General features: G+C 39.5%; 1 protein-coding gene across 1 annotated transcript; it reads right to left on the reverse strand.

Annotated features, from left to right (window-relative positions):
• Positions 1-2,594: 2,594 nt before the first annotated feature.
• Positions 2,595-3,380, reverse strand: LOC114579675. The gene has a single exon (XM_028695030.1). The coding sequence runs from the start codon at positions 3,378-3,380 to the stop codon at positions 2,595-2,597; it is 786 nt and encodes a 261-aa protein (XP_028550863.1).
• Positions 3,381-25,510: the final 22,130 nt, after the last annotated feature.

Here is a 25,510-nt window from a genome sequence, read left to right on the forward strand (position 1 = left end):
ACATGTCATAGGTGCTCGATGGAATGTGCATTGAATGTCTTGGTGGTTCTCGTTCAGTATTATGCTGTCGTCAACTTCTCCTGGATCTAGATGGAGCATCAGAAGTTGATCATCTTGGTCCTTGAGAGCCATGAGAACCTATTCCTTCTGCCCTGCCTTGACTGATCTCAGGTGGTGTGGTGTCAAAAGTAGTATAGCCGATATAAATTGAACGCTACACTCTGGCGGAAAGCTCTGAAACCTGGTCAACTGCTAACTGTAATGAACTAGCATTTTGTCCTTGACCCCCAGCCAGCGGCTCAAGAATAGCACTTGAACGTATGTAATAGTCAGCCTAAGCGATATAAACTTTTTGTCAAGATATGCTTTATATGAACTTTGTAAAAATATATATTTTTGAGACGTATCACTAATTGTTCGCCTGGCGAGCGAGGAAAGAAAGTTTCAGGAGGCTCTATTTGAGGCTGTAGAAAATAGATCGAAGCCCATGATCTATACCACCGTAGGTAAGTACCTAACTCATGATTACCTGTTCCTTCTAGGCGAGTTACTTCCACTACTTATGCTCTCCTATCTTCCCATAGCTCTAGGTAATCTCTATACTGAATAGTCCAATCCAGATCCGCTCTACCTCTTCCATCAATCCTTCTAAAATTTAATTCCATCGGTGGAACATCAGTGAATTGTATTCCCCTGAATTGCCGCATAACACGATCAGGAAGATGCCACTCGGTACGCTTCCAACTAATGAGGGGCACTCTAGCACGCCATATGTCCATCCCCTCCAAACATTCGGCAGGCAAAGTTTCTAGAATGTCTTCCGTGTATGGAGTCATGCTCACTTACATTTATAGAAGTCAAGGATTTCTATTGGTTCCATATAAAGGAAAAATTGATAAGGGCCATAATCCAAAATTTTCGTTTACCTGAGTTAGTCGTAAACCGTCAAAATCATCACGATATGTCAACGTGTTGCTAGAGGGGATCTCACGTATCCGATCTTCAGCCCACCTACATTAAATAGGTTGTAGCATAAGTAATGCAACACATTCGGCAATATAGGTTTAAACTCTTGCTATAAATAAATAAAAATACCTGCAACCAAGAGGTCTTCCACAAAAATCATGTATTTGTGGTACACGCAGTGTGGGTCGGCCAATGTACAATCTCTCCCACGACCATACTTGTAGTAATGTAACACATCCAGCAATATAAGTACGTGTGGGCCTGGTCGCATTACATAGCTCTCTATATAGATGTGCAAGAACAGCAGTTCCAATAGACATTTGACCGAATGAGTCCACATCCATAAGCAAGGGCAACCACTACAAGGAGACATGTGGCCAGGATGTGTCTGGGATCAAAAAACACCCAATCATGAACAAGATGTAAGCCCAGACATGTTGAAGAAATGGACCAGGAGCTAGCTGTTCATATGAATCTTTGTAGAAAGTCCAGCAAAGCCAACGTAAGGGGAGCATTGACTCGAACTGTGAACTACCCATCCTAAAAGTGGCCGTGTCTTCTTCATCGCCTGGAGCATGGTACACAGTTTCTCTGCCTGGATGTGTACCAAGTAGTTCATCACAGCATTCTGGCCATGACTCCCAATGACGACCTAATCCAACAACATTTGGTCCTACGACGGCTGGCCCATCAATTCGTAGTCCCAGTATAACCTACACATCTTGCAGCGTTATTGTCATCTCTCCAACCGTGAAATGAAAAGTGTTCGTAAGCGGACACCATCTCTCGACAAGTGCTATTATGAGATTGTGATCCAAACGTATGAACTGTAGATGTCGAATGTTATGTAGTCCGAGGTTTCATAGAACATAAATCATGCGGGGGCACTCAACCGGCCACTCACGTGCTGTATGTAAATGGGTCGAAGCAACCAAAGGAGATGCCTGTGGCAACGATATAAGAAGAACCAATTAAAAGAAGGATAGAGATGAATGCACTTCATAATATACATAAATACACTTGAATTACATTTATACCTGATCAGGATCATGCACCCTATGAGATGCCCCCAGCGATGCTATGCTCATTTCTCGAATCGGTTCCTCCGTGTTCTCCTGTTGGGTGGTACGACGCCCACCACGCCGCCGCCGAGATCTTTCAGCCATAGCTATATTTCACAAATTTTAGAGATTTGTGGCTAATCTAACGAATAAGTAGTCCACCTAAATTCAATAATAACAATGACTGAATATGTGATGCGCATTAGTTAATTCAAGATGTTATATTAAAAGTTACATAACAGTTCGTCAAAACTAAGAACAAATCTAACCAGTTCTGAATTAAACAACACAACCTACAAGTACGATATTTTTAAAAGAAACATACATTACGACGGCGAAATTTCAAACATTAACACATATTATAACTCTAACTTCTGAAAGTGCCTCACAAGCTTAACTCATCACTAGCTGGAGCAATGAACATTTTCCCTTTATCTCCGATCACAATCCATATGCCTTGAGCTATCGACCGTATCTTTAATTCAAGAAGAAAAGTAAATGAGTTCTTTTCAGTGTATAGTTTAGAAGGAGCCCAAATTAATGTAATAAAAAAAGGAATTATATTTATTACCTCGACGATGCCAGATTATACGAACACGTTTCCCTATTATGACCATTTCTCTTACAATGTCCACACCGTTTATTTGAGCTTGATTGTGCCTCATCCATCGTATTACGAAATCTAGTTGTCCTTGGTCTACCTGCACGTCTCCTAAAAGCTGGTGCAAGCAAAGGTATGATTCCTGCTCCTTCATTAAAATTTGGCCAAACATCGTTAGGAGGGACAACATGGAATAGCCCGGAGTATATTACCTTATATGAGTTTAGTGTGTAGTATTGAGACACGAAAGCATTGTGATTCCATCGCCTATGTCCTGCAACTGAAATCACATGAACGAATGGCAAATGATGTAATTGTTGTTTATTACATGTGCAAGCACACTTTTCAGGTGTAAGGACTTCAACTTTATGTGTTTTGCAAGCCGAATCCACAACTTCGAATTCTCCTCTATTAATGGTAATTGGTTCAGGGCAACGTCGTGCTTCCCGTTCAGTTCTTTGTAACATACCCATTATTCTAGGAACAAGGTCAGATTCGGCAGCCATCTTCCACTTCTCAACTTCTGTAGAACACCGCATGAATAAAGACACGAGATTATAGTATATAGACATTACTAGACCTTGAATTGGCAGCCCACGAGCACATTTAAGAACTCCGTTAAAACATTCTGATGCGTTTGTTGTCATGATGCTATATCGACATCCATTGTCAAATAATAATGACCACTTACTAACATCACGTTGTATCAAGCAATCATATGCTTCTTGCTTTGCATTTTTAATATGCTCCATCATACGAGTAAGCTCGCACTGTCTTCTGCACTACCATCCAAGTACATATTATTGCAAAGGCCTTCAACATCAATAATACCTTGGCGACGTAAATATTTTTTGAAGTTTTCACGCAAGTGACGAAGGCAGTGTCTATGAACGACTTGCGGAAATATTTCTCGGCACCCTCTTACAAGCCCTGGATGCTTATCTGAGATTATGCATAAATTTTGACGCTCTTTAACAACTTCAACCAGATCATGTAGTTTACGAAGGAACCAAACCCATGAATAATTGCTCTCTGATTCACTATTGCAAAAGCCAAGGGGAACAGTCCACCGTTCGCATCAATTCCATCAGCAACAAGAAGGGTCCCACGAAATTTTCCTAGCAAAAAAGTTCCACCGAGGCTAAGGACAGGGCGACAGTGCTGCCACCCATATATTGATGGGCCAAACGCCCAAAATAATGCCTTGAATCGTGAACCTCCAACTAATTCGACATTGTATATTGTGTCTGGTTGGGACAAGCGTATCACTTCCATGAAACGTAGGAGTGAACAATAAGAATCCTCATATGAACCAAATATTGCTTCGATGGCTTTCCTCCGTACATCCCACGCTTTCATGTACGAGATCTTCATTTCAAATTTTGACTCCATTCTTGCTATTATCTCTTTTGGTTTCATGTCGATTTGTTGTTTTATAATAGGCATGATATGCCTGCATATAAATTTTGAGGTGCAATTGTGATGCCCACCCAGTATAACAGGTTGAGTGCAAGTATGTGGCGGACCCACGGATGACACTTTCCAAAGAACGCATAATCTTTTACTTCGTGATGCATGTAGTCGCCAATAGCAAGGCCTATGAACATTATTATGTTGTGCACATAATATTGTGAGACGACTTTTATTGGAAGTTGAATTTAGGTATTGAACATTTTGTGAAATCGACCAACCATTAATTGCAGCCTGTAAGTCTTCCTTGTTATGAAAGATTTGACCTTCATACACTTCCGATGGAATGTTTGCTTCTGTTGAGCTAACAATATTGATGATATGAGGATCACATTGATCATCACCATCCCATTGTTCGGTTGTTTGAATGGTTTCCTTGAAATTATTATTTGTATCAATGGATTCCAATCCAGCAACATTTCGTCTTGCATGATCAGCAATGAACTCAACACCAAAATTTTCATCGTTCGTACAATTGTACATTTCTTCATGTGTTTCAATTTCAGGATGACTAGAACTATCCCCTGAATCAGTGCTACCACTATCCATAGTTTCGTATGAATCTACGTCATTGTTATCGGTATCATCTCCGTGTGACAAAACATTATCGTTTTGCTCTGTTTGAGGCATGAATGAGGAAGAGACTATGTTTTCTTCACATATATTACTACGTGGTCTGAACCAACGTGGACGATCGCTCACATTGGTACGTGAAGGTTGTTGTTCCTGCACCAAGTTTGTTCGATCTGACAAACTCAATCGGTCATAAAAGTTTGGTGGAATTTCAATCGTATTACTTCCGCGGGCAGTCCATGTATTTGGACTAATTCAAAAAGAATAAGTTATGCTTAATTTTTAGATAACAAATTTAATCACAACAACAACATGTAATGAAGTTGTAAAAACTTACATATGTATCTCCGTTGACGGACCAGCAAGGTCACATTGATTGATTTGTTCTGCCTCAACGTAAAAAACGACAGGATCAATTCTTGCTTCTAATAACATAAACTCACAAACTTCATCATCAGCTACATGTGTTGTACAGTATCCACCATGATTCCGAAGTCGACATGTCAGGTTGACATTATTTGTTGCATAATTAATCCTAAGCACACCCATAATTCTGTCTTTTAGCATTGTGAGAGAAATATCGTAATCAACGATTATTGGCCGATTCTGTCCACCGATATATCTCGCTGTGAAATCATCCCCGATACGAAGCTCCCCACCGTAAAATAACATTAAGCGTGACATTCTGTCCTAAATTACACAAATTTGAGGGTTAATCCCAAGAATATTATTTTTCGCTACAATTTTTTTACTTAACAAAATGGTCATAATGTAACGAGAGTAAATGTATTTTAACGCGTAACAATGTACTAACTCTATTCCTACCGATGAGGTCAAATTAATTTATTCTTCAATTCAATCGCAATGATGTATTCAGCTTATAGCACGAAACTTTTCTCACATTTTCTTTTTGGATGACATATCCACCCTATATGTAAACATTTAATCTCCTTAGGATGATTTTAATATTCCCGATTTAGTTTTTCTATGAAATTCAATTCATTAATTTAGTTTCAGGATCGAACTGATACTTCAATAATCCTTTTATTCATTATGGATAAATAATAAATTTTTAATCTACTTCTGAATTTAAAAAATATTCAAAATTCCTTCATTAAAACATAGGTCAATTGAGATGTGAGTTTAATATTATTCATTAGGTTTTTAAACTTCAAAAAATATAGATGTTTTCTCTTCCCAATTTGATAGTTAAATTTATTCTAAGGTACTACATAGCAGGATTTAGGTTAATCTACTATTTATGTACTTCTTACTATATTTTTTAACAAGAAAATGAATTGAGGTTGCCTCTTCCAAAATTAGTAGTTAAAATTAATTCTAACGTACTAGAAATAAGGATTCAGTGCAATCTAAACATAATTTTATCAGATTTTTTGGCACTTCTACTAATTATCTTAAACGATTTTAATAATTAATAAATAAAATATAATTACATACAAGATGACAAATTTTATTTGTAAACATAAATAAGTTTATAAAATATTATTTTTTTAAAAAAAATTCAAGTTTAAATGTACTTCATACAACTAATCAAATGTGACTACCTTAACTCAAACAGTTCTCACATTTAAATATTTTAAATATAATTATAATAATATAACTTACAAAATTACAACAAAAAATATTGTCCCTTCAACATTTTATTATGCATTTTTTTTCATCTAAAGAAATAACCCCTTAGTCTATAGACCGCCGTCCTCTTAACCAAATGTTGAAATGCATAAAAAATCAACCATCCTCTTGCAACATTAACTATTTATCACACTAAGGACAAGTTGCTAATAGATTAAAAGGTTTAACGGATAGTAAGATGCTTAATAAAAAAAATATAAATATATATATAAAAATATTGCCCAACACTTGTTAACTAATCCAATGTAACCGAGGAATCATCTTATTGTTAACTAATCCAATGTAACCGAGGAATCATCTTATCAGTCCGCGTGCTGCCTCACTTTACTCTTCATAGAAATTTTAAAATAAGCTTAGCTTTTGCTTTATATATAAGATACTTTGTGAGATTGCTTTTTTACCGATTTATATGAGTCCAAATTTTGTAATGTGAAGGAACAGCAAGAGTACTTCAAAATAAACATTATTTAGAACAATAATTAGAGAAAAACTATTAGATCCAGGAATTTTTTTTTATAAAATTTCTTCTTCTTTTAGGAGAGAATTTAGCAAATTCCTAAGTCAAGCGTTACGTATATATTATTATTATTAATCAATAATAATAAGGATCATCATTTGAAATTCATTTAATTATAAATATCTCATTTCATCTCATAATCATGAGATAAACCTTAGAGGATTTTCAATTTGTTAAGCTCATTAGTTTACTTACAAGATGATCCGACCTACTTGCTAATCTTCTTTTTGAAAAATTCCTCCATGAAAGTCATTTAGGAGTTAAGCTTACTGAAAAAAAAGGCTACGACATCTATTTTTTTAGGCTACTATTAAAATTAAAAATTAGTGAATTTGCGTGTGTACTACAAATTTTTTGAAAAAATATGTTACATAATTGGGGATCTTTGGAAAATAAAAATACAACCAACTACCCACAAAACATTGATAAATTTCATTCTACAAACCAGACCAAACAACAAAAAATGCTAAAAAAAATACAATACACCAAATTTATTTTAAATAAACTACAAATTTGCTGATAAAAATTAATACAAGTCACTGCTAAATAATAAGTAACATAACAAATCTGCAACAAAGAAATATATCCCACAAAAACTACGGAGCTTAAACCAACTTCATAATACATAATTTTTTTAAATAAATGTACACAAGTTTTACATCACAACCAAATAAACTATGAAATAAATTAAAAAGAAAAAAAAATTAAACATACCTCACCGATCTCTCTCCGGATGAACACAGCGGTAGCAAGAAACACAGCAAACAACTGAAGAAGCTTGTGATTTTCGCTCAGCTCCTCTGCTCCTATTTATAATTGAAATCCGCATGGCATCTTCTTCACCCACTCCCTAAACGTCCAACCAACCGCAATTATTTGCTTTTTAATTTCCGCACCGGTCCGTGGAATTCGCGGATCTGGTATCCGCTAAAATCCAAAAATTCCAATCAGACAGCCAACCAAACAGATAACATGAAGAATGCGCCGAGTTGGTTGGCGCATTCTCAAGAATGCGCCGAACCATTAAGCGCATTCTTGAATGCGCTTAATGATTCGGTGCATTCTTCAGACTTCGCCGAACAAATTAGCGCATTTACACTGCGCTAGTTGGTTTTGCGTATTAGCTCGAATTTAAATTTTTTCACAAATCTGCTTCTTCCACGAAAATTCATTTCCATCGTGCTGCTTCCGAAAATTTTGCCTTTCAGCAAACCTATCGTCAAATTGAACATCTAGAGGAGAAGAACACAACAACACTAAAATAGGTCTAATCTAGGCCCAAATGGTGTCCAAACGAGGAGTCTGAAGCGTATATGAAAGGTTCAAAGCATTAATCTGATGACGAGATGGCAACCAAATATGGCATACTTATAGACAAATCGAGCAACTTGACGTGACGAATCCAACAAGTCCAATATCAATTAATTTGGACATCATTAAGGAAATTAAATATTGAATTAATGCTTTATGATCGAGAGAATCAGTATAGTCGTTGATGGAGCACTCCATACTTTTCCTAAATCTTCTCCATATTTACAGAATGTGAACTTAAGCAAAATGTAAAAGAAAAAAAAAGTAGAAAATGTTATGCCTATGAATAAGTGTTTTATCCAACACCTAAGTGTTTGCAAAAATTAGTTTACCTAACTACCCTAGTTTAGGTAAGAGGTTCAAGTTGCAAGATCCAATTTGTATTATTTAATTTATTAGCTCTTAAATTCTCTTTAAGTTATTAGTTATTTATGATGAATTAATTATTATTCGATTTTAAAGTTATAGTTTTGATTATTAGATTATATAGAACCCAAATATATATATGGGTCTTGACCTATATATGTTATAGTTATAAAGAATTGAGAATCCTCAATCCTACACATAACTAAGTCTATAAGGGTTATAAGGTGGCAAGGTCAGTTAACCCTTTCTTAATCATCTTGGACTAGAAGTGGGGCCAGTGGGTGACACACTAATATGGGACTATTGCCCACCATAAAGAAAAATCTAGGCTTCCTATCTCTAAGGTAGATTTATTTTAGAAAGCTGACGTATGAATAGAAGAGCTCACTACCTAACAATGCACTAGGCTCCTACCAGACTTAGACTTTTACAACTATATTATATCTATGTTGGATTAATTAGTAAAATATTAATTCATCACTAATTATTTATGTTGCATGATAACTGCATTTTTTTACATTAGGGCCGTGAGGTTATTTCATCCTCCTTGGAGCTAACTTAATAGCCTCATAAGCCTTGGTTACCCAGTAGTTATCTTTAAATATAAATTGGTTTTACTTATTGATTTAGACTAACTTGGTCACCTAAGTAGGGATTTATCAATCCATTATTTAAATTTTGTAGTGATTATTTATTTATTCCAAGGTCGTGAGGTTTATTTCATCATCATTGGGACAAAATTAATAGCCTTGTAGGCTTGAATTACCCAATAATCACCTTGTTATCTAATAAAAGTTTATTTTTTACTCAACCTATATTATCTTATTTTACACCTACAAATAATTAAATTTTAAACATAGATTACACACTAGATTAAAGCAACAAACTAAAACATACTACTTACACGGGAAACATACAACAAAATCTATAAACAGATTATCCTAACATACTAAAGCCTTATTTTTAATTTTATGATTGTTCACATTCTTCATTATGTTAAAAGTCACAATGTTTAAAAGCCCAAAATCATTAAAGATAAAATTTTTAGAATTATTTAAATATCTTAAAATCCGTAGAAAATCATCCTAGTGGTGCCAAATTCGTGTGAGGAAACATCGATACACATAGCACAATAGATGGGTCTACACTACAGGCCTATGTGGCATGAAGGACTATAAGGTAGCATGAAGGTCTCTAAGATTTATGAATGGGGTAAGTCCCAGCCAATAAGGCCAGGACTTCGTAGATGCATTAACCTAAGGCCAATGACTAAACATCCTACCATATAGCATAGGGTGATAAAGTAAAAAGCTGTCATATGTGTGTTAATGTATTTTCATTCAACATACAATGAGGAAGTCTTAACATGTTGCAGAAATTATACCTCACCATGGAGTGCAGGGGCATATTTGCAGACCCCCGACAAAATGTATGATCCTTCTCATAAGGCTCAAAGGATAATGATCTGCTAAATAATAATGTATACAAGACACAATTTATATTATAAGAGAATAAAAAGAAAGCTGGGGTGAGAGTAGGCACTATTTAAAAAAGGAAACTAAAAAATAATTAATCTAAAGCAATCAAGATTTATAGTTTTAAAATTTAACTCAAGCACATTAAAAGAGATTATGCAAAAGAAGCATGATAAAAATCAACAGTTAAATAAAGTATGCAATGATACATATTCAGTGGAGATAAATCTGCCACACAAGTAGGAGACTTTAGTGTATGAGATAGTTCAGGTGTCAGATGATGGATCGACATAACTTCGGGCTTCAGGTAGTTTATCTGATAGAGTATAGAGCCTTAGGTGATGATCCGATGAAGGCGAGGGTCTCTAGCGGAGGTTCGACAAAAGAGAGGACTTCAGGTGGTGATATGGAGAAGTTGAGGGCCTTCGGCGGTGGTCTGGCAAAGGTAAGGGCCTCAAGTGGTGGTTCGATGAAGGCGACGACCTCAGGCGGTGGTCTGACGGAGCACATGGCGTCAGGTGGTGGTGTGGCGGAGCACAGGACGTCAGGTGATGGTGCGGGGGAGCACAGGGCGTCAGGTGGTGGTGCGGCGGAGCACTGGGCATCAAGTGGTGGTCCGACGGAGCACAGGGCGTCAGGTGGTGGTGCGGCAGAGCACAAGACGTCAGGTGGTGGTGCGGCGGAGCACAGGGCGCCAAGTGGTGGTACGGCGGAGCACAGGGCGTCAGGTGGTGGTCCGGCGGAAGTCCGGTGGTGATGGACTAGTGATGGTTTGACGGAACTCTGGTGGTGGTACAACAGTGGTTCGACAGAACTCCGGCGGTGGTCCGACAAAAATCTGTCGGTGGTCCGGCAAAAATCTGACGGTGGTCGAGGAGGCAAAGAGGCAAAAGCGATCTCCGATCTCTCTCTTTTTTCCTTAGGCTTAGGGGTCCTTTTTCAAGAGGAGATGGATCTCTATTTATAGATTTTGGGAATGGCATGGCCCGTAACTAGGTGGAGGATCAAGGGCAAGATGGTAATGGTTTGATGGACAGCCAATGTTGAATCCCTTGATCTTGAACCATTTGATAGACATTTGAATGTCTTAGTGATGTCGGAATTCCGTGATCTTGAGCTCGTTAGATTTTTCTCGTCGAGTAGCTCGATTTGAGTATAAGCATGTTATGTTTGGAAACCATTTGGTAATCCAAATTGTGGTTTGAACCTTCCAACAGTGCTTCGGGTCCTTGATTTGGATCCATTTGGGCTCAGATTGGGTCGAATTTGGTGTCGTTGGGTTCGTATTTCTGAGACGCTCAGTTCGACTATAAGTTTGCTAAAATCGTCAGATGCTCCTAATTTTAATTTTGGAAGTTTCCAACTTCATTTTGCTTTGAGATTCATGCCCGATCAAGATAAATTTTGACGATGTATCAATTGCTCCCCTATTTTCGGACGTCAAAGCTCCAAGAGTTCAAAAATATGCATTGTAGTAGCCAGTGGAAATTTTTTTGTATTAGTTAAAACTCGAATGTAGTCCGATCGTGGTCGTAGAGGTTCCGAATCACTTTAAAAGTGCTAAAATTGAGTCCGGAACGTTGAAAAATGGTTCCGGGGATCCCAAAAATGTATGATTTGAGCTTTTCGGGCCTAACATTGGGCCCAAAAATGGGTTGGGGGGGGGAGGTTGATCAAGGGTGGAGATTGATTTGAAATTGGAGTGATTTTGAGATCTAGAAGAGTTCTAAGATCTAGGATTTAAAGGAATCCTAGGCTCTAGAATAAGCTCTAAGGTCTAGTTCTAGGAAAGATCCTAAGGTCTAGAGTGGATCCTAGGGTCTAGGATTAAATCTGGATTTTGGATGGGTCTTAGTGACCTCATACAAAAATGAGGTCAACAATTTGACTAGCGGTTTACTTAACTGCCAGCGGTTAAGGTCCCGATTTTTTTTTTTAAATGACAAAACCACCCCTAACTCCCCTATAAATAGACCCCTCCTAGGGCCTTAATTCTTGCACCTTCTTTTCCTCCTCCTCTCTTCTTTCACTAGAGGCCTTCCCCTTGCTATGTACGGGTGGCATCCCTCGTCCAAGCCCAGGGCCCCTCTTTGTAGGAAGGAGTCTCCTCTCTTATTTCCTTCATAGCTCTTGCTATACACAATCATTTCCCCCTATCATTGGATAATTGGCATCCATTGTCCAACTGCAGTGCCCCTCCCTATACAGGAATAATGTCGAGCGACCACCTTCCTTCGAGAGATCCTACGGTCAGGGAAAATCCTTCTGTTCCACCTGACGGTGGGCAGAGACCTAATAAAGGAGCAAGGGCAGATGATCCGGCATCCACCATTACGAGCGATTCTCTAATCGTTCTCCATAAGAAGTTTCACTTCCCAAATGATGTGGTGGCGGTGGTCCCTAAGAGGTATGATCGGGCTGGTGCTGCTCCTCCCAGGTACCTAGCCATCTGTGAGACCCATTTGCGATCAGGGCTGCGCTTTCCACCTCCTGCTGAGCTGATCGTGATTTCGGTGCAGTGTGGGATGTCTTTATCCCAACTTTCATACAGATCCATGTCAATGACGATTGGGCTGATTGCACTTTTCAGGGATCAAGGGGCCGTTCTGATACCTGAGTATCTTCCCCGGATGGGTCGATTTACCAGCGATGCACAAGGGCATGTTACCTTCAGATCCAAATGGTTGGACATGCGTACATGGGATCCTACAAAGAGTTGGGCTAATGCATTTTTCTTTGTGAAAAATGATTGGGGCCTGATAGAGAGAAGTGGGGAAAGATGAGGTATCTGCCTGCCCCTTTGCAAGTTGGACAAGAAGATATAATGAGGATCCTCAAGGCCCCTGACATGGAGCATCTTCTATACGAGGTTTGTTATTTAAATAAATACATAGAAGAAGAGTTCCTGTTCAGGGTTGGGCTGTCAGTTCATGCCGGGAGATCTGATGCAAGGATGCTGAAACCAACTTCCAAGATTCCTGAACTTACTGTCACAGCTTCAAAGGTGGCCCCTAAAAGACAGGCGAGATGTGAAGACCCCAGGCTTCGTTGAAGAAGAAAAAGTTGGAGGGGGTTGTGATGAGCAAGGCTCCACCTGTCTCTTCCCCTACAAAGATTCGTATTCCCGAGGATGTTTTAATCCACCAGTGCATTGGACATCGTAAAGCTGATAACTTGGTATGCAATATTTTTATAATATTTCTTCTTCCATTTTCTTATATGACAACTTCTAATGTATTTTTCTTCCTTATCTCAGTTGTCACGATGTTTGGAGCTTGAGGTCGAACTTACCGAGGCTTTGAAAAATTGGAATAACGAATTTGTGAAGGTCAAGTACCTTCAAGGGGAGTTCAAGCGGAAGTAAGATCAAAAGGTCAAAGAGATGAAGGTGTTGGAGGAAGAACTATGCGAGTGCAGGACTGAGCTGGCAAATATGGTGCACTCGGCTTCTCTTCATAATCATCAGATAGATCAGCTTCAGATCAACCTGGTGGAGGCATAATCGACGATTACCCAGATAGCGATGCTTGAAGCTAAGAATAAGAGGTCCTAGATTATTATTGCTGATAAAGAGGTCGCTCTGACCAGACTTGAATCTTCGAGAGTTATCGAAGATTTCAAGAAGCCTATAGCCTTCAAGGTTGTCATCGAGGTTCACGTATAGGAGGCCCGTGATCATATTTATGAAATAGAGGTTAAGGCTTTAGAGAAGTAGTACATTGATGAGGGATTCATCTAAGGCTTCTTGAAGGGGGTTGGTCTGGTGCAGTGGAAAATCGGAGTTGAGGTTGAGGGACTGACACTCAGCTAAGCCTCATATGACTTTCCCCTAGATTCTAATGGCGATGAGATAGATAGCGAGTTGCAAAAGGCCTTTGCCTTGGAGGCTGATAACGAGATTGTGGAGATAAAGTAGATCTTTGTCAGCTGTACTACTTTATCTTTCTTAGTGCCTTTTTTTATTTGTATTAGATGTTTATGTTGATATGTGATGTCTTGTTTAACTGAGTAGTGGACTGTTGATCTATTTATTAGTGAAAATTATTTCAGTATTTTTATTTCAGCTCAAGTGAATTTTATTTATGCTTATTTAAGGTACTCGACTTGTTTGAGGCTTTTAATAAATGTGTTCCAACTTGTGTGAATGATGTTAGAAGAATCCTCTAAGGATATATGACCTATCTGAGGTTATATATTAGAGCATTGTTCGATGATGCTAACCTGTGTAGAAAATATTGAGAGGATCCACCAAGGATGTGCGACCTATCCGAGGTTGTTTGCTAGAATTTTATCAATGGCGTTAACCTGTGTGAAAGATGTCGAAAGAATCCACCAAGGATGTGCGACCTATCCGAGGTTGTTTGCCCTAATTTTTTCAATGGCGTTAACATATATGGAAGAGGTCGAGAGAATCCACCAAGGATGTGTGACCTATCTGAGGTTGTTTGCTAGAATTTTTTCAATGGCATTAACCTGTGTGGAAGAGGTCGGATCGAATTCCCCTGGGACCGATCATCTTGTGATTGAGATGCAATAAAGATTATGTACTTCTCGAATCAAGGGTTTCAAGATTGAAGTTCACAGCTTATGCGAATCTATCAATATGATTTTACTAAAAGAAGACAATAATGTAACTCAACGAAGGAACAAAGTTTTACTATATTAAACAAAGACATACTTCCTTAAGATAACTTAGGGATGAAGAAGTTACAAACACCATAAAAAACAAGAAACAATTGACGCTCACTATTGAAGATAGAAAACATACAATACTTAAGACATAACACTTAAAACAAGTAGCATTATTGTGCTCTACTGATAGTACTTGCGGATATTGTCAACACTTTAGGTCCGAGGAAGCATCTTTCCTTCAACATCCTTCAATTTGAAAGTACTAGGCTTCACCATAACTATTACTAAGTATGGACCCTCCTAGAGGGGGGAGAGTTTATTGTATTGAGGGCCTTTTCCTGCTGCCTCGATGCTGCGCAGAACTAGATCTCCAATTGATATGCGTCGTGGTTTCATCCTTTGATTATAATGTCGGACAACTCTCTGGTGATAGGTAGTAACCTTGAGCATCACCTCGTCTCTTGCTTCTGGAAGGTCTAAGCTGTACCTGAGCTTTTCGTCATTGGCGTCAAAGTCAAAAGTTTGAACTCTATGACTTGGGACTCCAATGTCAACAGGAATAACAGCTTTCATGCCAAAGCAGATGTTGTATGGGGTTTCTCTTATAGGAGTTCTTGTCGTGGTACGATAGGCCCATAGGACATTTTGTAGCTCGTCAGCCCATTTTCCCCCAGCCTTCTCCAATCGTGTCTTCAATCCTCTAAGAATAGTCTGATTAGTAACCTTGATTTGTCCATTAGTTTGAGGATGGGCAACAGCTATGTGCACTAGTTGGATGTGGAGATCTTTGCAAAATATGGTAAAGACCCTTCCAGTGGACTGTGTTCCATTATCGGTGATAACTTTTGCGGGAAGGCCAAAATGACATATTATGTTCTTCCATAGGAACTATTTGGCATTTACTTCAGTGATCTTTGCAAGAGGTTCTGCTTCTACCCACTTTGTAAAATAGTCTACAACAAAGATGATGAACTTTCGTTGTCTCGTGGCTATAGGAAAGAGTCCTATTATTGCAATCCCCTACTGGGAGAAAGGCCAGGGACTCTGTAATGTTGAGATTTCTATGGCATGTAGATGTGTGAGGCTGGCATATAACTGGCAACTGTTGCATTTTTGCACGAGCTCTAGCGCGTCCTTCTTCATCGTTGGCCATTAAAACCCCTATCTCAATACTTTTTAGGCTAACGCCCTTCCACCCAGGTGTTTTCAGCAAATGCCTGAATGTACTTCTCGGAGTACATAATTTATCTCTGAAGGAGGAAGGCACTTGAGGTAGGGTCCTGAGAAGACTCGTTTCTATAATTCTCCATTAATAATAATAAAGTTTACTACCTGCCTCCGAAGTCGTGCTGCCACCGTCGGGTCTTCAGGAAGAACACCTTATTGTAAGAAAATTAGAATGGGATCGATCCAAGATGTCTCTCTTGACTCATCGATCGATTGTATTATCCATGAGACTGGAATAATTGGGAAATGAATCTATTCGATATACTTTCTTTTGAAAGAAAGTGTCATAAGTTGTGGAGGTAGCTAGTTTGGAGAGGGCGTCTGCTCGTGCGTTTTGCTCTCGTAGAATATAGACGATCTCATATTTGTTTATGCTGGCTAAGAGTAGCTTTACTACATAGAAATATAGGGCCAGTTGAGGGTTTTGGATGTCAAACTATCCTTCCACCCGTGAGGCAATTACTTGTGAATCAGTGTAGACCACCAAGTTTTGAACTTCACAGTCGATAGCTAGCCTTAAGCCTGCAACAAGAGCCTCATATTCCATTGCATTATTCGTTACAGGGAACTTGAATCGGAGTCCGTATTCAAGAGCAACTTATTGTGGAGAGATTAGCAGAACTTTTGCCCCGGCACCATAAACTCTAGAGGCTCCATCAACATACAACGTCCAGCCCAGGGAAGAGGGAGAAGCACTTGGTTGATCGTCAGATATCAAGATGGTGCACTCTAACACAAAATCTACAAGTGCTTGAGATTTGATATCGGGTCTAGGCAGGTAGTGAATGTCGAACTCTCCCAATTCTACAAACCACTTGATGTGTCTGTCAGAGGCTTCTGGCTTTTGTAGGATATTTCTTAGCGGTAAATTCGTGTAGACTCCGATTGTATGGGCTTGAAAATAAGGGCGTAGCTTTCTGGCTGAGTATACTAATGCCAAAGTTGTCTTATCCGCTGAGGGATAATGTCCTTTTATTTCGAATAAGATCTTACTGACATAATATATAGGACGTTGTATAGAATTATCCTCCCTGATCAATACTGAACTGATTGCATAGGTGGAAACAGTCAAATACAAATATAATCTTTCTCCCGGAACTAGTTTTAAGAGTAGTGGAGATGAGGCTAAATTGGTTTGGAGCAGCTCGAAGGCCTCATTGCATTCATCAATCCATTGAAATACTGAGCTATGAGCACCCATAAGGATTTTGAAGAAGGGTAGATATCTATATCCTGAGCGAGCTAAGAAGCGAGAGAGTGTTACGATCCTTTAATTTAATCTCTGGACTTCTTTGATGTTTCTCAGAGGCACCATATCCCTTAGAGCCTTGATCTTCTCAGGATTGGCCTCAATCCCTCGATGGGTAACCATGAAACCCAAAAATTTTCCTGAGGCCACTCCAAATGCACATTTGAAGGGGTTGAGATGTATATTGTAAGATTGAAAGAGACAGAAGCACTGTTCCAAATCAGAAATATGCTGAGATTTTTCAAGACTTTTTACTAGCATATCATCTACATAAATCTCTATTGTATGCCCTATAAGGTCTTTAAACACCTTCTTCATGAGGCGCTGATATGTGGCTCCTATATTCTTTAGTCTGAAGGGCATAACTTGGTAGCAGTACAATCCTCTGTCTGTTTGAAAATATGTTGCCTCCTCGTCTATGGGATTCATTCTTATTTGATTTTATCCTTAGTAGGCATCCATGAAACTCAGCATTTGATGTCAAGAAGTGGTATCAACAAGTTGGTCGATATGAGGGAGCGGAAAGAAGTCTTTCGGACAAGCCTGATTAAGGTTTGTATAATCTACACACATCCTCCAAGTTCTATTAGTCTTCTTGACCATAACCACATTCACCAGCCAGGTGGGATAGTGCATTTCTCGTATGAATCCAACCTCTAGGAGCTTATCAACTTCTTTCTAGATTACTTGTTGGCTCTCTGGTGCAAAATTTTACTTTTTTCGAATAACCGGCTTGTACGTTGGGTTTATATTGAGGGAGTGTATGATTACTTAAGGGCTGATTTCAAGCATGTCTGCCGAACTCCATGCAAAGACATCTTAATTTCTTCATAGAAATTCTACGTATTTTGTCTTCTCTTCCTCTAAGATTAACGATCTAATCTGTATTGGTCCTTGAAGGATGTTCATCGGATAGGGAGATACAAGCAAGATCTTTGATGGGGGAGGCCTTTTGAGGAATGTCCTCGTTTCGCATATCAAAGTCTTCGATGCTTAAGATAATTGATGGGCGTGGTTGAGCCTGTCGAAGATAGAAGGATTGTGCTTCTTGTTGATCTCCTCGTATTATGTCAATCCCTGATGTTGTGAGAATTTTTAATTTAAAATGTGGGATCGAGGCAACAATCCTAAAGATTGACTGCAATGGCCTTTCAAAGATAGTATTGTATACTAACTTTAATTTCACAACAATAAACTAGAAGGAATGTGTGGCCTATCGAGGAAATTCTCCCAGCACAATAGGAAGGCTTATCATACATTATACTCATACAGGTCGATTATCAAATCCATATAGCGGACCTGCAGCAGGTTGGAGCTTCTCTCGAGCGAGGCCCATGTTGAGAAGTGTGGAGTATAATAGGACATCTATAGAGCTCCCATTGTCGATCAAGTTCCTTTTGACTTTATAGCATGGGTCATCGATCCCTGCACTTATTACGAGTGGGCCTTGACGAGGGATCTTTATTCTCTCTAAGTCAGAATCATTTAAGGCAATGGAATGATCAGCACGATACTTCTTTGGCGTTGGCTCTTTGCTGGCTGCAATCAGGACTTGACTTGGCATTATAGGACCCCCGGCAATAGTTTCAATTTCACCAACTACTGGTCGATTATTTGTCGATTGCCTTTGTGGTTGATTCTGCCCCCCAGTCGGACTACCCTCATCTCGGGCCGGTGGGTTCTTGATGAATTGTCGGAGATATCCTTGTTGGATCAGTCTCTTAATTTCTTCCTTGAGCTGCCTGCATGCTTTGGTGGTATGCCCACAACTACGGTGGAAGTGGCAATATTGCTCTTGGTTTCCGACGTTTGGCTTCAAAGGGTGTGGCCACTTTACGCTCTCCTGGTCTCAGATGACCATCAATACATTTGTTCGGGATACATTAAGCGGCGTGTACTCCTTCTCTTAGCGAGGCTCTCGTTGAGGCCTTGAGGGCCGAGGGGGAAGATTATAGTTTCCTTGCTTCTTCCGCTGTGAGGATGGATTCTCCATTCCTAGTGTACTTTTGTGCTTCCCTATTGTTTGTTCAAACTGCTTCCTGTGAGCATTAATGGCTTCGTCGGCAGAGATTTGGGCTTCTACATGATAGATCAAGTATGCATACAAATGGACCGTATCTCGCATTAGTGTCGAGTAGAAGGGGCCAGGACGAAGCTCTCCGAGGAATACCTCTAAGTAACTCAGGATCTACCCTTAGAATTTACCGGGCCTTAGTAGAAAATCTTCGAAAATACTCCTTGAGGGACTCATTTTTGTTCTGGCGAATTCCTGAGAGGTGGGAAGAGTCTTTGACCATCCTCAAATTGTCAATAAATTATTCGATAAATATTTTGGCTAATTTGACGAATATTGGAATAGATCCGGCGGGGAGTGAATAGAACCATATTCGAGCTTATCCTTTAAGGGTGACTGGGAAGACTTGGCATAGGAGCGCGTCAGAGGCTCGTTGGATGTGTATTATGTTCCTACAGTTATCGATATGTTCATACAGGTGAGATGTCCCATAGTATGAATCGATGTTCGGTATTTTGAACCTTGCCGGAATGGGGGTGTTGAAGGATGGCTTCAGTCAGGGGTGACGACTCTAAAAATCTATTTGACAAAGAGATTGTCTTATATCTCTACGGGGAACTCCTCTCGGACTCATGCCGTAGGGCATTACGAGGAGTTCAGTGATGTGCTGTCGGGCTAAGTCCTCGGGGACATCCAAAGGAATGTGATGCTGGCGACCTGTATGCGAAGGATGGGTAGAGCTTGCCGTATCAACAAGCTCATTCTTCGAATGTGTCGGAGGGTGCATCCTTGACGGAGGAAGGGGAACCTCGACATGAAGAACATTTTTTAATCTTGGTGGATCTCGAGGGAGAAGAATATCTTCTTGGGGTGCTAGTGCCGGACCTCAAGTCTCTCGCAAGAGTTGAAGGATCTCATTCTAAGACTCCTCCATCTTTCTGATACGATCTTCCAGGGATGGTCCTTAGGTCCCTTCTCCAGCAGGGTTTTGACCACTAGGGTAAAAAGAGGCAGATACCTAGCATCCTTGATTCAAAGACTTATTCCAAGATTGATGTGAATTGGAGCGGGAGGCTCCTAGGATGCGATTACTACGCCTGTTGGCCATGGCAGTGATGCTTTAGGATAGTGGGATTAGCATTTCCCATAGACAGTGTCAAACTGTTGCGGGCTAGAATATACGCAGCGATAGAGATTCAATTTTACATCTTAGCGTTGCACGGATATCAAGCTCACACACAGAGAACACAAGATTTTTTATGTGGAAAACCCTTGAATGAGAAAAAACCACTGGGCATAGCCCAGTTAAAAAGATTTCACCAGAACTTGAGGTTATTACAATGGACTGGCTCGCCTCTGAGGGCGATCAGATTACAAATAACAATTGTATAATAGAAGTTCGAGTATTAGATCATGGACCAACAGAACTTCAGGCTTCAAGTAGTTGTCTGATAGAGTTTAGAGCCTTAGGTGATGATACGACGAAGGCGAGGGTCCCTGGCGGAGGTCTGATGCAAGAGAGGACTTTAGGTGGTGATCTAGCGAAGGTGAGGGCCTTCGGCGGTGATCTGGCGAAGGTGAGGGCCTCAAGTGGCAGTTCGGCGAAGGAGAGGACCTCAGGTGGTGGTCCGGCGGAGCACAGGGCGTCAGGTGGTGGTGTGGCGGAGCACAAGACGTCAGGTGATGGTGTGGAGGAGCATAGGGCGTCAAGTGGTGGTGCGGCGGAGCACTGGGCGTCATGTGGTGGTCCGGCGGAGCACCTGGCCTTAGGTGGTGGTGCGGAGGAGCACAGGGCGTCAGGTGGTGGTGCGGCGGAGCGCTGGGTGTCAGGTGGTGGTGCGGCGGAGCGCTGGGTGTCAGGTGGTGGTCCGGCGGAGCACAGGGCGTCAGGTGGCGGTGTGGAGGAGCACAGGGTGTCAGGTGGTGGTCCGGCGGAGCACAGGGCTTCAGGTGGTGGTTTGGCGGAGTACAGGGCGTCAGGTGGTGGACCGGCGGAAGTGCGGCGGTGGTGGACCAGTGGTGGTTTGACGGAACTCCAGTGGTGGTCCGACGATGGTTCGGCAGAACTCCGGCGGTGGTCCGGCGAATATTCGGCAGTGGTCGAGGAGGCAAGAGCGATCTCCGGTCTCTCTCTTTTTTCCTTAGGCTTAGGAGTCCTTTTTCAAGAGGAGAGGGAGCTCTACTTATAGATTTTGGGAATGGCCTGACCCGTAAATCGGTGGAGGATCAAGGGCAAGTTGGGAGTGGTTGGATGGATGGCCGATGTTGAATCCCTTGATCATGAACCATTTGATGGACATTTGAATATCTTAGTGATGTCGGAATTCAGTGATCTTTGGCTCGTTGGATTTGTCTCGTCAAGCTGCTCGATTCCAGTATAAGCTTGTTATGTTTGGAAACCGTTTGGTAATCCAAATTGTGGTTTGAACCTTCCAACAGCGCTTCGGGTTCTTGATTTGGATCCATTTGGGCTCGGATTGGGTCGAATTTGGTGTCGTTGGGTTTGTATTTCCGCGACGCTTAGTTCGACTGTAAGTTTGCTGAAATCGGAGTTCAGATGCTCCTAGTTTTAATTTCGGAAGTTTTCAACCTGATTTTGCTTTGAGATTTGTGCCCGATCAAGATAATTTTTTGACGATGTATCATATATATATATTTGTGTGCATGCATGTTTCACAGTGATAGATGAAATGGTTGTATATGTATGCATATGATTCAACACTTAATGTGTACTTTACTTCTTGATGCAAATACTCCATACAAATTTTGGGTTTATGCAGCTCTTTCTGTATTTTATTTAATAAATTGATTACCTTCTCAAAACACACATTATAAATCTTCCTATGAGCTGCTTCTCGACACATCTCCAAACTACAAGAACCTTAAATTTTTAGCGGTCCGTGCTACCCTCTTCAACCTGCTCATACTAAACATAAACTTGCTCTAAATACACTCAAAGCTGTCTTCATTGGCTATCCCAAATATTCCAAAGGATATTTATGTTGTAATCCTCCTAATGGCAAGGTTTGTACTGTTATTAATGTTTTATTTCATGAACATATTTTTCCTTTTCATAATTAGTCTTCCCCATCTGAAGATTCAGCTACCAACATCTCTTCCTCGTATATTCCTCCTTTAGCTTTAGTTCCATCTAATTCCTCATTCAAGACCATATCATCTAGGCATGTTTCTCCACCCCAAATCCCACAAACCTGCACTATTTCTTCTCAACTTAGAAAGCCAACTCCATGTATCTACCTACCCATCTGTGTTAGATAATCTCACAAACCTTATATTCTGCTACAGGTGGCTAGCTTCATCTACTCATCCTCTGATTACCATATTTAAATATGGTAATCTTAAACCATATTATATACTTAATTTACTTCATTCAAACACTCTACCAAATGACCCTACCTGTTATACTTCTGCTTCTAAAATTTCGCATTGGCGGCATTCCAAGTCATGCAGCTGAATTCCAAGAACTTTAACTTCAGGAAATTTGGACATTGGTTCCTCCAAAGCCCATCATTTTTTGGACTGTAAATGGCTCTTTAAAACCAAGCTAAATATTGATGGCTCTATTACTCAGTAAAAGGCAAGATTTGTAGCTCAAGGCTATAAACAAGAATACAGCTTAGATTTTTATTGAAACATTTAGTCATGCTAGCTGCTAGATTACGAACCATATAAATGTTCTTCAGTTGGATGTATCCAATGCCTTTATCCATGGTCAATTATCTGAGATAGATTTGATGGCTCAACCTCTGGGCTTTATAGACCCCACTCATCCCAATTATTTTTTTGACTTAATAAGGATATCTATGGTTTAAATTAGACACCTTGGCAATGGTTTTCCATGCTCACTAATCATTTCCTACAAATAAACAAAAATTTCTGCCACTTAACACTTAAGCTTTATCTGGGGTGATTTTTTAACGTTTTCTAAATCAGTTTAATAGTGCAAAAATTTCTAGAAATCTTATTTAAAAAATCATAAAAAAGTCATTCCAAATGAAACCTTAGTTCGTTAAAATCGACCCAGCCATATAATATAAGTTCCTACTTTTTAATAAAGTTTGACAATTAATCTTGAATTGATTTCAAATTGCCTGCCACTTAACTAATGAGGTTAGACAATTAATCTTGAATAGATTTCAATTTGTCTGATATAACTAACCATAACTCAAACGAACTCCAATCATTTCAACAACTCTCGCGTCCGCCCGTCGCGCTCGCGTCCACCGCCGTCGGCCGCCGCGGTTCCGGCGCCGGCCACCCAAACCGGGTCGGGTCGTGTCAACCCGGCAACCCGCCGGGTCGGGTCCGGGTTCGGTTTTTCGACCCGTTTGTCTACCCGGGTCGGGTTAGGGTTGACCCATTTGAACTCGGGTCAGTTCGGGTTTGACCAGAACCCGACCCATGACCCGAAATTGACACCCCTAATCTAATCACACTATAGGAAAGCCTTGGTTTACATATGGCATTTCCAGCGAAATTATATCCATCAATAAAAGCGGCAGTGTAATTGTCAGATATTCTACCGGTAACTTAATGGCAAATTTTTTGGCGGATACACTGCCAAAAAATTACCGGTAGAAAATCCGCCGGCACGCCCATCCGTTTTTGTAAAACCGATGGCAATGCCAGGTGGAAAATACGCCGAAAATTACTGGCAACATTTCTGACAGAAATTCCACCTGCTTACCTAAACACGGTGAAATTTTCGGTGGATTTGGGCCGCCATTACAACCTATATTTTCGATAGTGTCAGCCTCTTTTTTGGCTTGGTACAAGTTAAATCCAATAAATTTTAATATGATTTATCTACTATGTTAGTTGGTCCCAATTAGACCAAACACAAAGAAGTTCCTAAAGGTTAAAAAATATAGTGAGGATGTACCATTTTTCCTAGTTATATTCAATTAGAGCTGAGCATAAACCTATCACTTATGCCTACTTAACATATTAATTAAGGAATAAAATTTAGATGAGTGCATACTAATTAAGGAATAAAATTTAGATGTGGGCATACTAATTAAGGAATAAATATATTGATGAGGGCATACTAATTAAGGAATAAAATTTAGACCAAAGGATTTGTTCATACTAATGAATAAAATTAATATTGGTTGATTGTTCAACATGTCTATGAAATGCCTCAAGAGTAAAACTAATAAATATAAAATGATTTTTATAAGAAGATTAATTTTAAATTAGCTTCCACCTATAACAAGTGCTTGAATTGACCAAGTCAGAAATATAAAGTTAATTATCCTTAAGGCTCAATCCTATTTATAAAGTAATAAGAGAAAATATCCAAATATAATTTTAACAAAAATATATTAATTTATAAGCTTTCTATTGCTTTCCTAGCATTCCTAGCTTGTGGATCAAAGTACTCATTTATACCATTGCTTTAATGATTAAAATATTAGATAATGATAGAAGCTAACAAGGTGCCATTTTATTAAGGGAAACAATTACCATGAACCCTTGATGAAAACATTATGTTCATTTCATGCAAGTAATGTGGGACATACATGGTGATTGAAGAGTCATATAGAGTCATGGGTCTTCCTAGCCTTTATTAAGCACCAATTAAATCCCTAAATCTTTGTTGTTGACTATGGTATGGTCATGGATCTCCTTCACCATGGCCTCTATAACTTTCTTGACCACTAACTTAATGGTACTATCCGTATAAAGATATTCAATAACATTAGCATTTCCTACCATTTTCTAATGAGCCTAATCTCCTCAATGATTATTTCATTCATAGTTATTAGTCAATTAGCTCTTAATTTGCTACTATCATTTTTTATCATTACATGGAAGGTCCATCACAAAACTAAATATCTCATTTTATATATCTAATTCATTGGTGGTGGAGTAAATGAAGACTTTAATAACCTCAAAGTCTTATAGTAGAATGTAGAGTAGTTTGATCATGTAATTGGAACTAATAAGAGGAAAATTACATTAATTATGCCTCTTTTTCTTTCACTTAGATAACTAAGGACTTAATAAACTAATCAATTGTGACTTGTACAATTAGATCTTATCTAAACAAAGAGCTCAAGAAGTCCTCAAAATCTCCATTATATTGAATAGTTACTCAAAACTAAATCAATTATTTTTAGTGTTTAATAGTCATCCAAGTCGCCATCTGCATCTCATGTAAGTAATGTGGGAAATACATAGTGATTGAAAAGTCATATAGAGTCATGGGTCTTTCTAGCCTTTGTTAAGCACTAATTAAATATCATGCCTCATAACCAAAGCTCTATGTTTGGTCGTACAATTCGATTCAAATGTTTTGGGGGGTTGTTAGAATTATTTCTCGACAGAATAGACTCAATTTTGGCACTTTTATAGCTCAACGGAGCCTCTAC

The sequence above is a fragment of the Dendrobium catenatum genome, unplaced genomic scaffold, assembly GCF_001605985.2.
Source record: "Dendrobium catenatum unplaced genomic scaffold, ASM160598v2 fragScaff_scaffold_621, whole genome shotgun sequence".
Taxonomy (NCBI): Eukaryota; Viridiplantae; Streptophyta; class Magnoliopsida; order Asparagales; family Orchidaceae; genus Dendrobium; species Dendrobium catenatum.